General features: G+C 25.7%; 1 protein-coding gene across 1 annotated transcript; it reads left to right on the top strand.

Moving 5' to 3' along the window:
- The first annotated feature begins 6195 nt into the window (after positions 1–6195).
- LOC148934772 (fatty acyl-CoA reductase 1-like) lies at positions 6196–12640 on the top strand. Its single transcript, XM_089083872.1, has 9 exons — positions 6196–6550; positions 7487–7735; positions 8102–8247; positions 8323–8432; positions 9393–9600; positions 9925–10173; positions 10542–10715; positions 11369–11455; positions 12365–12640. Exons 1-9 carry the CDS (start codon positions 6341–6343, stop codon positions 12516–12518), a joined length of 1587 nt encoding a protein of 528 aa, XP_088939998.1. The 5' UTR covers positions 6196–6340; the 3' UTR covers positions 12519–12640.
- The last annotated feature ends 1382 nt before the right edge of the window (positions 12641–14022 follow it).

The raw sequence follows: 14022 nt of genomic DNA, 5'->3' as shown, positions 1-14022 counted from the left end.
TCGCCAATTAATCGGAGTTTAATCTAAAGTGCCAATAAAATCTTTTAAATTAAAATTAACGTTCATATTATTTCCACACGGAACTTGATGTTCATTAGAAGTTCATATAACCTTCACACAGCCTCCATGCGACATCTATCCCTATGATGAAAATCAGATAGATTTTTAATAAAAAATTTGAGAGATCCGTATTAGCTTTATGATGAAACTTCAATGAACCTTCAGACCTATGTTAGATGTCTACATAGGTGTCTCATGGAGCTTGGTATAGATAAATCGTAGATGTTTCCTGAAATTTTCATGGTTTATATATGAAGCTTAACTGAAGATTTTAGATAATCATTATAATCATAAAAATTAAGAAATTAAAAAATTGTTTATAAGTTTCTTGCGTATATCTTATTTATTTGTATTTAATTGTGCAATGATTGCACTAGATAAACTCAAGTATTTCTCGTTGAATTAGAGAAATATCTCTCATTTTTAATGCGATCACTATTAAATATATAAATTAGTAAATAGCATATATATAAAGTTGTACGCAATTTTCGAAATACGAAATATGCATGGTATTAGAAATCCATATAATCTCCACAGTTCTTTATATGTAATTAAATTATCCATAGAAATTGCATAAGTAATTGAGACATTGAAACTATTTGAAGCATAAGACAATATAATACTGATCTAATCATCTGTCATATTTATATATTAAGATTTTAAGTTTATATTATTATTCTAGCAGCAGGTTTTAGTCGATCACAAAAAAAGGTGAATCAACATTAAACGCAGTACTAAAAGGATAGATGACCGTTAGGAAACATTGTGCGACATTACCGACTCTACAAGATAAGAATTATTCATTAGTTTTTCCCATTACATTACATATGTACGTGCTTCATACTTTCAAAAAAATATTTTTGTTCAGTATTGTAAAATTGTTTTCATTAACTTTTGTGACTACATACAACATCAATATTAATTTTAATATTTCAGTTATGATAGCAATTTCAAAAAATAATTGATATATTTAATTGATATATTTAATAATTTTTTTAACTTCTTATAAAGTTTCCAATTAATGTCTATTAATTATTATAAAACACCCATAATTGATCCATACAACCTCCACAAGATATTTATATGAAATGCAGATCTAATGGAGATCTAATGGAGATTGCAAAGAGAGTAGAATTATGAATCTCTAATAAATATCTTCTAAAGAAACTTTTATAGATGTTTAATAGAGATTATATAAAAATATATAAACCTCCATGATGAACGTCATAGATGTTGGAAATTTCGTCCATACATACATGCACGTCTAACATACATAGATATATTTATAATACATACGTATATTCATACATACATTTCTGCATACATATGAACAAATTTTTCATCACATTAAATACCTAGCTCAATTCGAAGAACTCAATCTCGTTTCTTCATGTAATCTTCTAATTTACTAATATCAGTTTTATAGATTTACAGGCTGTAAAATTTTTATATAAAGCAAATATTAATACGACTTGTGATAGTTTTGAACGCCATATTAAAATACCAAATGGTATAATAAAAAAAAATCTAAATTATAAAAATGTTTCTCGTTTTTTATATAATAAAATTCACATGCTACACTGTATTAATGCATAAACTTTAATTGTGGAAAAGGATTTCCAAATCTATAAAATTAATAAAAAATTAAATTTGTACAACAATACAAAAATTACGATAATACAGACGAGTTTATCATCTCTTTAAAAAAATGTTGGATTTGTCTTTTCCCAACTAAACATATATTTTTCTACTTCTCCAATTTCTTTACGTTCCTTAATTTGAATAAAAAATCCTTTTTCAGAAATGAGAGAAAATATTAAAATAAATATGAATAGTTATAAAATGATATAAAAAAACAAGAAATTGAAAAACAAGAATTTCTATATCACAGTTTCCTGTTACTACCTAAGCCATTTATTCACTTGATATAAATAATACCAAGTGTATATTGCGATAGAAACCCAGCCATATTAATTCAATACATAGGAATATTTTAAGATATATATATATATATATATATATATATATATATATATATATATATACATATGAATATATCTACATATGTTTAAATATGCATAGATGTACATATGTAACATGTTCACTGGCTTTTGACCTAACAATACTCGAAATTAATATAATTTTGAAAAATTATTGACCTTGATGTCTGAATACAGATAAACAACTGTAATGGTAAAAGACATGCAGAAACATGATTCAAATGATTTTATATTAATTTTATATTAAATTAATATAAATTTTAAAATAATTTTATATTAAATACATTTAAGATGTTAAAATGAAGAATCCCTTTAAGGAATTAATTTTGAGAAAATACTCTAAGTATTTAATAGAAATTTATAAACCTTTACTCTTTATTTCGTAAATTTTTCTTGGAATATAAAATATTATAACTTGCATCGACACTGCTCACATAATTAAATTATTTTATATTAATTATAACCGAAAAATATTCCGAGATGACCACTAGAAAGGATGCAGAAGTTCGATGCATATCGTTCAATCTTCTCGCTTGTAATGTGTCTACGTCGCAAGTCAATATACTACTGAATGGCTTTGGCGTATAAGCACAGGCGTATAACCTTGCAATTGTAAAAATGTGAGTGTCATATAAAATAAATTTATATTAAATATAAACATTTAAGATTTTGAAATAAAGAATCTTTTTAAAGAATTAATTTTGAAAAAATACTCTTTATTTAATTATTTAATAGAAATTTAAAAGCCCTTATTCCTTCGTAAATTAAATATATCGTAAATTTTTATTCCGTAAGTTTTTCTCGGCATATAATTTATTATTATAAAATATCCATAAATATCCACACATAAATTAAATTATTTTATTTTTATTTTATTTTTATCCAAATTGCAATCTTATATTTATTTACTACTTGAGTTTATTATTAGATTTGTATACTTAAAAAATATGTGTTTTTATCTTGTATATAATGATAATTATATATATATATATATATATATATATAGTTATGTATGCATATAATTATTATAATTATTGTATTAATAATTATATTTGTATATTTATAATTGTATAATTGTATATATTTATAATTATGAAGAATAAGTTAAATCAAAATTATTTATATTAGATTATTTATATTGGTTTATTTATATAAAATAAAATAAAAATATACATTAGCTACTCTAAATATCTATAATGCACTTCAAGTATGGTAACTTCATACATTTGTCAGTGATATATTGATGTCTGAACATATTATTTTATTTTCAAGACAAAAAGACGGAAAAAATTAGGTTTATCTTATTCTTAATAATATAATTATATTTATCATAAATCGTTTAGTATTGTGTTTAAATAATACATTGGGATAATAAAATTAAAGATAAACGGATTTTTAAAAAAAATTTCCTTTCCTGCAAAATTTAATGTCATCATCAAAATTAAAGAAAATTGGAGAATCAAACAAAAAAATTTTTTTAATTTTTATAATTTTGAAATGGAAGAGAAAGTGAGTGTTTTATCAAATGAAACATTATATTCTTTTATATATATATTTTAGTTATGAAAAAAGAAATTATACTTTAAAGTGTTGCTTCAAATGTTTATATGAAAAGCTATATAATTATTAAATGCAAATAATCTAATTCCTTTTAATCAAAAAATAATACAACAAATTGGGCTCGATAGAGATAAACATCTAACAATATAAAGAAGGATACTATACGAGCCAAGCTGGATGACAGTTGCTAATTTATTCTTTTGGTATAAAATTATAAGTGAGACCGTGATAAACATAAACAAAAACAAAACACAAACGTTTCGACCCTTACTTTGGTCTTCATCAGTGTGTGAACATTGAATTATAATAACCGACTATCTATTCGCAGTGACTTATCCTAAAAAGATGATACGCATTACAATTTTCGACGATTTGTAAATTGATTATTTCGCATCGCGCAGTTGATGATCGTAATTGTAGTTCTCATGGAGAAAGTCTCAGTAAGGCAACGATCAGGCGTACTCAAAATAACATCTCGACATCTCTCTGATAACTGGTAAAATTGCGAAGTGTGAGAAGAGAAAATTGATCAATAAATTGTAGGACTGAAATTCCTTAAATAACACATATCGTGGACAAAATTATAATTCCTTTTCTTAGTCAGCATTTTACTTATTCCTTTGTTAACTGTGAATTGCAATAAATTTACATTGCATCGTGCATATCAAAAAGTTGATAATTTAACCTTCTTGCAGCTTTGACATCAAGCGCATTGCAATCATAATGCCAAGTAAGTTTACTCAGCAAAATAATGAGAGTTCGACTTGGTTTGATCGCGCGTTGATTATTGTTATTAACCAATAAAATTTCACGATAGGACCCTACATACTGCAAAGATTTGTGAAAATGAAAAAATGATATTCAAAAATAATAAACAACAACAACGAGAAACATAGTCCTCGGCATTCCTCGGCAAGCAGGGTCTTGGTTGCTCTCTTAAATCTCTTAATGTGAAATAAATTCGAAGGATTTTAATCGATATCAAATTATTTGATTATTGAAATATTATAGAACCAATACGTTGAAAGTCTACTAAAGTTAAGTAACACGTAGTTGGTATAATAATATAATATAATAAGTAATATAATTATTTGAATTTATTTCATATTAAGAGATTTAGCATGTACTCGGCTTATATCAATATATATCATATTATATAATTTACTCAAAAATAATATTATTATAATTATATTTTTGATATTTTTGACATTGATTTTTAATGTGTATAATGTCGTAATGTTCTTGTGTCGTAATTACTATTTTTTTTATTCTGTACTGAATTGGTAAGCAGTGAGTGCTTAGAGAGCACGCGCAGATCAAATGTGATTGATGGAGTTAATCAATTGAGCACTAGTAGTAGTTATGCTATGCGGCAATACTGATTTTAAAGTTTTATTATTAATTTGATTAATTAATATTAAATGCGTTTAACAGAAAAATCAGCTTTGCAACTGTTGTAGGATTCTTTAGGTCTGATTCGACATTATCTGATTCGCGCAATCGCAAAATCGTAAGAAATTTACAATTCGCTTCGATTGCAAAGAAAATAATTAATTGAAAATAATTAATCGATCGTTTTCTTGTATTCTTCGAGCGAAGCTTCGAGCTTTCTGTTACGACTAATGTAGAACCAGCCTAATGTGATTGGTTTATACATTTACATACGTAAAGAAATAAGGGCAAGAATCCCCACTTATACTATTACAAAAATTGTTACAATAGTTGCAAAGAAGTGACAATGCTGTTTTCTCTGCTGAACACAGCCATTAATATATGTATATTGAAACATCCATTCCATTCCACGCTTCATTTAAATCGTATAAGTATCCATAGTTCACACTCGACAAAATATATTAATTATGATAAAATTTTGCTTTTCTGCCTACATATTTGAATGTTTTCATTATTTTTTAATGAAATAGGCCTACTGGGAAGACCATTTTAGAAAAGAATTAACAATTATATATTACTTATATATAATTATATTTATCATATATTATATCGTGCACAAGCAGATATAATAGTAATAGCAATATTTCATGTACATATATAAATATACATATATAAATATGTAACTTCATATAACCCAGAGAGCAATGCATGCTACGCATGAGCCGCCGTTTGGGACACCCTGTATATTCGAAAAATAAGCACATCATTAATAAGAGCATATCATTAATAATGTAAATATTAAATTATCAATACATCAATTTACTAAAAATCTTTCTTGTATCTTTTTTGTTGTTAATACTAATAACTAATTTCTATTTTAAAATAAAAATCCATAAAATCCATAAAATGTTTAAAAATTATTCCAAATATGGAACATCCTATGAAAACTTTTTAAAAAATACCATAAATCGAGTCATAACATTATCTACAGATAACTTTAACTAACATCAAGGAATTTTCTGTTAATTGAAAAACGAAATATTAGAATTGCAAAATAAATTCCACTGATGATTGACTAGAATATATGTAAATATAAAATATTGTGCATATTCAAAGTTTGCGCTTTCAACCTTTAGTTGCATAATCTCTTTTCATTTTTGAAAACCATGCTTATATATATACAGCTATCATTCTGTTCATATTCTGTTAAATCGTACGTTTTATAAAAGAAGACATCACGTGTTGTATTAAAGAAAAAAATTACATCGACTTGAGTATTGATATATTTTCTACTTTAATCGTTTTTATACAGAATTTCATTTATAACAATGAAAATCAGAATCGATCCAATTGAATCAATCGCGGCGTTTTATGCAGGACAAAGTATATTCTTGACAGGTAGCACAGGATTTTTCGGCAAAGTATTTATTGAGAAAGTACTACGATCCTGCAAGGATGTTTGCGAAATATTCGTCTTAATTCGGCCAAAGAATGGAATGAATATCAATGAAAGGCTGAAAAAGATGCTGACTTTACCGGTAAAAATTGTGAATATATTTAAATATTATTACGTTTTTAATATTGCAATTGAAGACATACCTATTTTAATTAACATGACGAAAACAGAGAACATCGTTATTCTTAATAATTCTACATTTTACTTGGCTTATTTGATTTAATTGTTTTGATAAATAGACTATATATATATATATATATATATATATATATATTGTTGCGGCCGTGCGGTATTCCGTTCGGCGCTGCTAAAAGATAATCAATATCAATCGATAAGAGTTTGAATAGAGGATCGGCCCTTGGCAACGCGTCGTTCTCCGACTGTTTTTCAGATTTGACGGCCAGATTCTGCGGTGGCCGGATGCGTTTCTGTACCGTTGGTTTAATAAAGAGCGAGTCTTTCCTAAAACAGTGTTCTTCCTTTCCGAGAGCGCTCCGCCGAGTATCGCGATCACGGGAAGTAACGCCGCGAACGCGACAATATATATATATATATATATATATATATATAAAATTCTTTTATATAAGAAAAAATAATAATTGAAATTTTAATTATTTCATTATTGAAATGATTAACACTATATGTATTTTATTCAAAATTATTCAACAGTCACTTAATACAATTAAAAATTTGTAGAAAGTTATTACATGGAAAAATCAATGAGACGGATAATTTCTTTATTTATGAAATTTTATTACAACTTCTTTTTTGATGGTTAAAAAATGATTTATATTGTCATGCAATAAAATATTTAAGATGTTACATTATAACTATATAAAAGAGTGCCAAATGTAGATTATATAAATATGTGTCGTAAATTATCACAATATTATTATATAAATATATTGTAAATGGAATTTTTTAATTCTTTAATTAATAATTTATATAATTATTTACGTAAGATTTATTAATTATTTATATTACTTTTATAATAACTTACATTGATTTTTCAACTCAGTTGTTTGATAAACTCCGGGATGAGCAGCCATCTAGTTTTAAGAAATTAATTCCCATTTTGGGTGACTCGAGTGAAAAGGAATTAGGCTTATCTCTAAGCGACAAACAAATGTTAATCGAAAGAGTGACTATAATAGTCCATGCTGCAGCGAGTGTTAGATTTAACGAAAGCCTAAAATCTTCCATTCTTGTTAATACAAGATCTACAAGGGATATATGTGTGTTAGCTGAACGTATGAAAAATTTGACGGTATGTTAATACAACTTCATCTTATACTTATGCATAAATAGTTCATTGCGTAAATATATTTACAATAAAAATAACACTCTATGTCATACTTTGATAGCTATTTTTTTTCTAAAGTTTTATTTTATCATACTTCTCATATTATACTTTTCATATATCTGCGTATTATCTGTAAATCTATATACTATATACTATATAATATATATTATAATATAAGCTTTTTTACTATCACTATCATAAATATGAAACAAAAGTGTAAATTTAAATTTATCATTAGAAGATTCTAATTATATACAGAAGGCAGTATCGTTAATTGAAATAAAATTATATAATATTTAACTCTTTTTTATTGTTGTATTTTTTGAAAAGGCATTAGTGTACGTTAGCACAGGGTACTCGCAAACGGATCATCCCGTTATAGAAGAAAAAGTATATCCGTCTAAAGCCGATTGGCGAAAGACGATCCAAATTACAGAATCGATGGATGATGATATTTTAAACATTTTTACAGCTAAGTATGTAAAAGTGATAAAATATCAAATATACCATTTGCTTTCATAAGTTCTAAATCTTTTTATCATTTTAAATAGATATATAAATAATGCCGCAAATACTTATGTTTTCTCCAAGAATCTGGCTGAAGGCGTTATAAAGGATTATTCTGCGTCATTACCTTGTGCGATTATCAGGCCAACTATGGGTATTTTTATATTTAAAATATTGTTTAATAATTAACAATGTAGATAATAAATTTTTTTTCTTTATACAAGTAAACATTTAACTTTATTAATTTTTAATAAAGTTAAAGTGCTTTATATGTTAAGTTGGTGATTATACATATACGTATAAGCAGTTCAAATAATTAATAATGTAGGATATTATATTATTACAAAGAAGGAAAGAAAATGTAATTTTATTTTATACAGAAAGAGTACAAAAAGTTTGGATGGAAGAATTCATTTGCGATGTTATAAAAGAAAAACGTAAATATATACGTATATGTACGGACAGTGAGAGTCTTTGATTCAAAATAAAGAAGCCTTATTAGAAGTGAATACCAGTTAGAAGTGAATACACAATATCTTTTGAACATTCCGCCCACATAAATTTACATCACTTACATTGTTCATTGTCACTTATTAATTCGAATTCATAATTAAATTCATTGTTATACTTCGCTTTACTGTCGTCATTACTTATATTATATATTTGCCATTACTTACACGTGATCGAGTGATGATTTTTCTTTTCACATGGCTTATCACGAATAGCCTTGAAAACACCGCATATGTGACACTGTACAAGTGTTTCTACCAATCGGTATACGCGATCGATCGACGCGCGATTATCGATCTGATGGGAAAATATGCTCCTACGATAGTAATTCCAGTATAATTTCAAAACTAATAATAATTTCATTTCTTTTTTTATATAATGTATATTTTTTAAATAATACATGTTATGTACAAAAATATTTAAATTAATATCAATGAACTTCTATTCTGAATCATTCTTTACTGTTTTGTAATATTCTACTTCTGTGCATTAAAATTTGTTCAAATATTTATTTTATATATATATATATATATATATATATATATATATATTTTATTCAATATATTTATGTTAGCAATATTATACAAGTTAAAATTTCTTTCAGTATGTCCTGCACTGAGTGAGCCATGTTTAGGTTGGACAGATAATGTATACGGCCCTTTAGGGTTACTTATTAGTGGCGGAAAAGGTCTATCGCGTGTAATTCTTTGTCCAACAAATATATGTCAGGATTGGATACCAATTGATATAGTAATTAAATCATTACTTCAGGTGATTTGGAAACGCGGTACAATTTCATATGATCAATCTATGTACGTACATGTGTAATAATAAATTTATTAAATTATAAGAATAGAAATTTTTACAGAAAAAAAATGAGAAGTAAAAATTTGCCAAGGTCATATTTCTTATATTTTAAAACATGTATTTTTTATCTTCTACATTTTTTATTATTGTTAATTTTAATCATTAATGTTTAATTCTTGACTTTGTTCTTGACTTTCTACATATTTATTCAATAATTTACGTAAAATATATCATAAGGATAATCTTATAGTATATTGTAGTAAAAATGCAATTGTTTACTATGTCTTACAGACAATACATTGTTTTTATTTTATTTTTACTTTTATAAGGGCCACATCGGATTCTACACCATTAGTCTTTAATTGCGCATCTGGTCATTTACAAAAAATTTCAATGTCTGAAAATATACAAGTAGGAATAAATCTACTACGTGAGACTCCTTTTGATGAAAATTTATACAACTGCAGTTTTTATGTCACGAGCAATTTTACTTTATTTTATATATTGACAATATTATGGCACGTTTTGCCAGCTATGTTTATAGACTTGATTTTAAAATGGTCTAATTTCAAATTTAGGTAAGTCATAGATCAATTATTTTATCGATTAAACGTGCAAACATTATTTAATTCTTCAATTCAATAACAACTCTACATATTACATTTGTTGAAAATTTGTAACATAAGGATAACTCCTTATTTCTGATATTCTATAAAAAAAATAATTAAATTATTATTACAATTATTAATAATCATTATTATTTTTATAATAATTATTGATAATCATTATTATTTTTATAATAATGATAATTATTGATAATAATTATTATAACAATTATTAATTATAAATAAATGATAATAAGTTTAGTTAATGTAAATGATATGTAGAAGTAGACTGAAACAGTATTGTTAATATAATATAATTATATCGTGCACAATTTTTATAGATTTCTAAAGTTGCATAGAAACATTTACGTGATTTTCTCTGCTCTAAATTATTTTGTATTTAATGACTGGACATTTGATAATAAAAATACAATGCTTCTAAACGAGACATTACCACCAGTTAATGTCAAAGAATTTCAATTCCAATTTAATTTTAATCGAAGAGATATGCTAAAGTAAGTAACATAAAACGTAGCGCAATAGGAAATAAAATAAAATGGAAATGGATATGTAACTTTGATGTATATTATATTTTTATAATGGAAAGTATAACATAAATTGATATTTTTATTGCGAAAAGCAAACCTTACCGTATATTAATGTTTCATTTCACTTTTATAAATTATGACTTATTTTTTGGCGAAATTGTTATGAATTATTTTTATTCTGAATTTTTTTCTAGTGATAAAGCCTATATCTTCTTTGCTTTCTTTTCGTACTTCTTTTTCGTTTTAATTTTATTTTCACATCTATCTATCTTATTATTCTGTATTATGCAGAAGATGTTTCTTAATCTATTTTTATTTTTGGCAAATTTAATTGATCTTTTGTTAATCGTTTCTATATTTTTTTTTTCGCTTTTTTTTCCTTTTCTACTCTTTATTCTTATTGTCACATCTTATTATGTTTTACATGTAGAATATTTTAATCTAGCAGGGTTAGCGATATATCTTGAAATAATTAATACTAAAATTTAAATTTTGCAAATCAAAATTTTGGCGCCTAAAATATTCTTTTGTAACTGTTTTATTTTGTATCTTATTATTGTGTCTTATTGGAAAACTTGAACACTTTCTCACTTTAATTCTTCTTTTTTTTACATACAAAGGAGTGCACTTTTGGGTACCAAGAAATATCTGTTTAATGATGATGTTAGTACAGCAGGAATAAATATTGCTAGAGCACGTTATCGAAGGTAAGTATTAAATGTTAAACTCTGCCCAATCAAAAATAACTGGTCGATATCGAATGAATGTTGTATCATGTCACATTTCTGACTGGATCTTATAAGTATATTGTAAGAAAAGACATAGAATTTATTCCAATAGTGTGGAAATTTGAGATAGTTTCTTTGTATTATAAATATTCCTGCCGGTTTACTGTAGTCTTGAATTATGACATCAGAAGTGAAAAACATACAATAAAAATTCTTGCGGAATATATTAAAATAAATGTTTTTCGATAAAATTACATTTGCTCGACAGGCTTTTAAAATCTACGAAAAACTCTTTTCGCTCCGATAAAGCACCACATATCTAGAAATAAATTGCATCTAATCGAAAACAGAGCTACGATTCGATTTCAGATATACAATTATTTACTGATTATAATAAAGCGAAAGAAGAGTTTTTAGTATATTGTTCTAGGTATATTGTATAGATATATTGTATTCATATATATATTCTCCATTTTCTATCGAATAGTAAACGTAACTTAAAAAGTTCTATTTCAATGTATTTTAAAGAATTCTTATCATGTGTTTTCTTGCTTCTAATTTTATAATTTAAGATTATACTAAATCAGCAGAAATTTTAAAACTATAAGAAAAGCTTTTTATCTACTATAGATTTCCTCAATATAAATAATATAAATAGAAAAAAAAGAATATATTTTATACAATAATAATTTTGTACAAATTTGTGAGAAATATCAAATAATTCAAATAGAAATTAAGATAAAAAATATAGATATAGAAATTAAAATAAAAAAAACCCTAAACATATTGATTAAAAGTGAATAAGAGATAAGACCTTTATAACGAGTATATGTATCATTACATTTTTTAATTGTGCTAATTTATATATTGATTTTATCTCTCTTTTAGATTGGAAATACTGAATATGATATTTAAAACTTGCATTATTCTGGGTATGTTATGGACATTTCATCATTGGAAGGTACTCTTGTACTTGGTACTCTCGTATATTTTACTACCGTTCCGGTTATGTATCGTATCATTTTATGATATTTTAGCTTGATGCGTCGTATAAAAATATATACATAGATATATAATAACTATTGTAATATAATAATTTTTTGTATCATTGTAATTACACATAATATTTATATACAATATATACTTAACTTGTATTACACACAATGATTCATATTTTATCTACTTGTTCCTTATCTGTATGTGCGCGCGCGCGCGTGTGTGTGTGTGTGTGTGTGTGTGTGTGTGTGTGTGTGTGTGTGATTTAATTTTGTCTTTTAGTAATAAGAAATTTCATATATTTATCATATAATACATACATAATTTACTAGAAATCGTATCAAATATTTCTAAAGAAATACATTATCCGAGAAAAATGTTTTAAACTAAAATTGTATAGTTTCAAAAGGGCATAAAAATATTTGTGACTTATTCTAAAGTTATATCTCAAATATTGTATATATATTTTACTTTAAATATTTATTTCTATCTTGTCACAATTATATTTATATTTATTAGATTTATTAAATTTATTAGATTTATTAGATTTAGAAATATATCATGCTTTTTTGCTACGCGCGCGATTGCTTTGAACCAAATAATATAGGATTAATATAGGATAGGAATAATATAGGAATAATATAGGATATTTTATAGGATTTTTATGCAATATTTTTTGTGAATAAGGCTCGACGAGCCTTATTTGCGGGCCTTATTGCTTACATTCAACATTAGGACTAATTCTATAAAAGTCTTGCGCGCGATATCTTACGATATATCTCCACATTTAGCTATCCGTTATATCTTAAGCAGTTGGCAATACATGCGTATATAAATATCGATTTGTAGCTATGTCAAAACGATTGACGAGCGCTCAAATGGTTAGGATTCTTCTTTCGGAGCTAGTCGATCGATCTTAGCAATTGTAATTACTATACGTCCACAGTGCAATGTATTATGCCTTGAATCTTGTTTTGAAGTCTATCATATTAAAGAGAAATATATATATATATATATATACTATAAAAAAAAAGTTTTCTATTCTTTTACCAATCCTTTTTATATTATTTATGCACTTGAAAAATCGATTATATCAATTATATCGTTTGACTTTTTTTCAGCTCAAAACAGACCGTGATTTTGATTGTCTCCGAAAGTAAAACTCTCACAGAAAAGTTAACATTTATGATGTTTAACAATAGAGAAAAAAAATGAACTTTACGGTAAAAGTTTTTTGAATACGCTAGGTTCAATAGTTTTTTAAATATCAACATAAGAAGAAAATCGATCAAATAAGCGTGGCCAACTACGTAGCGTCTTTGAGTGGATCGCGGATCGCAAAGTTAATAAGCAGTTACTAAGCAGTTACTAGGCATTCGTAAGATAGAATAATGTTTAATATCATTCAACTCGAAATCGAAGAAATGCGGAACAGTGTGTTTTGCTACCTGCCCACGAATACGAATCCCAATAACTAAATAGTAGCGCTCGTAAACACGTGGTGCACTATCGTAAACACTTGACGTACATACCAGCCGCGATACGTATGT

Source organism: Pogonomyrmex barbatus, unplaced genomic scaffold (genome assembly GCF_055798465.1).
Source record: "Pogonomyrmex barbatus isolate J1 unplaced genomic scaffold, ASM5579846v1 scaffold8, whole genome shotgun sequence".
Classification (NCBI taxonomy): Eukaryota; Metazoa; Arthropoda; class Insecta; order Hymenoptera; family Formicidae; genus Pogonomyrmex; species Pogonomyrmex barbatus.
The sequence above is the reverse complement of the archived record's forward strand: the minus strand, read 5'-3'. Positions and strand labels throughout refer to the sequence as shown.

Bases quoted from the DNA above. Each gene is read 5' to 3' on its own strand.
- LOC148934772 (XM_089083872.1), top strand. From the start codon at position 6,341: ATGAAAATCAGAATCGATCCAATTGAATCAATCGCGGCGTTTTATGCA. The intron at 8,433-9,392 runs GTATTTTTATAT...AATTTCTTTCAG, and splicing joins GATTATCAGGCCAACTATGG to TATGTCCTGCACTGAGTGAG. The intron at 11,456-12,364 runs GTAAGTATTAAA...TCTCTCTTTTAG, and splicing joins GCTAGAGCACGTTATCGAAG to ATTGGAAATACTGAATATGA.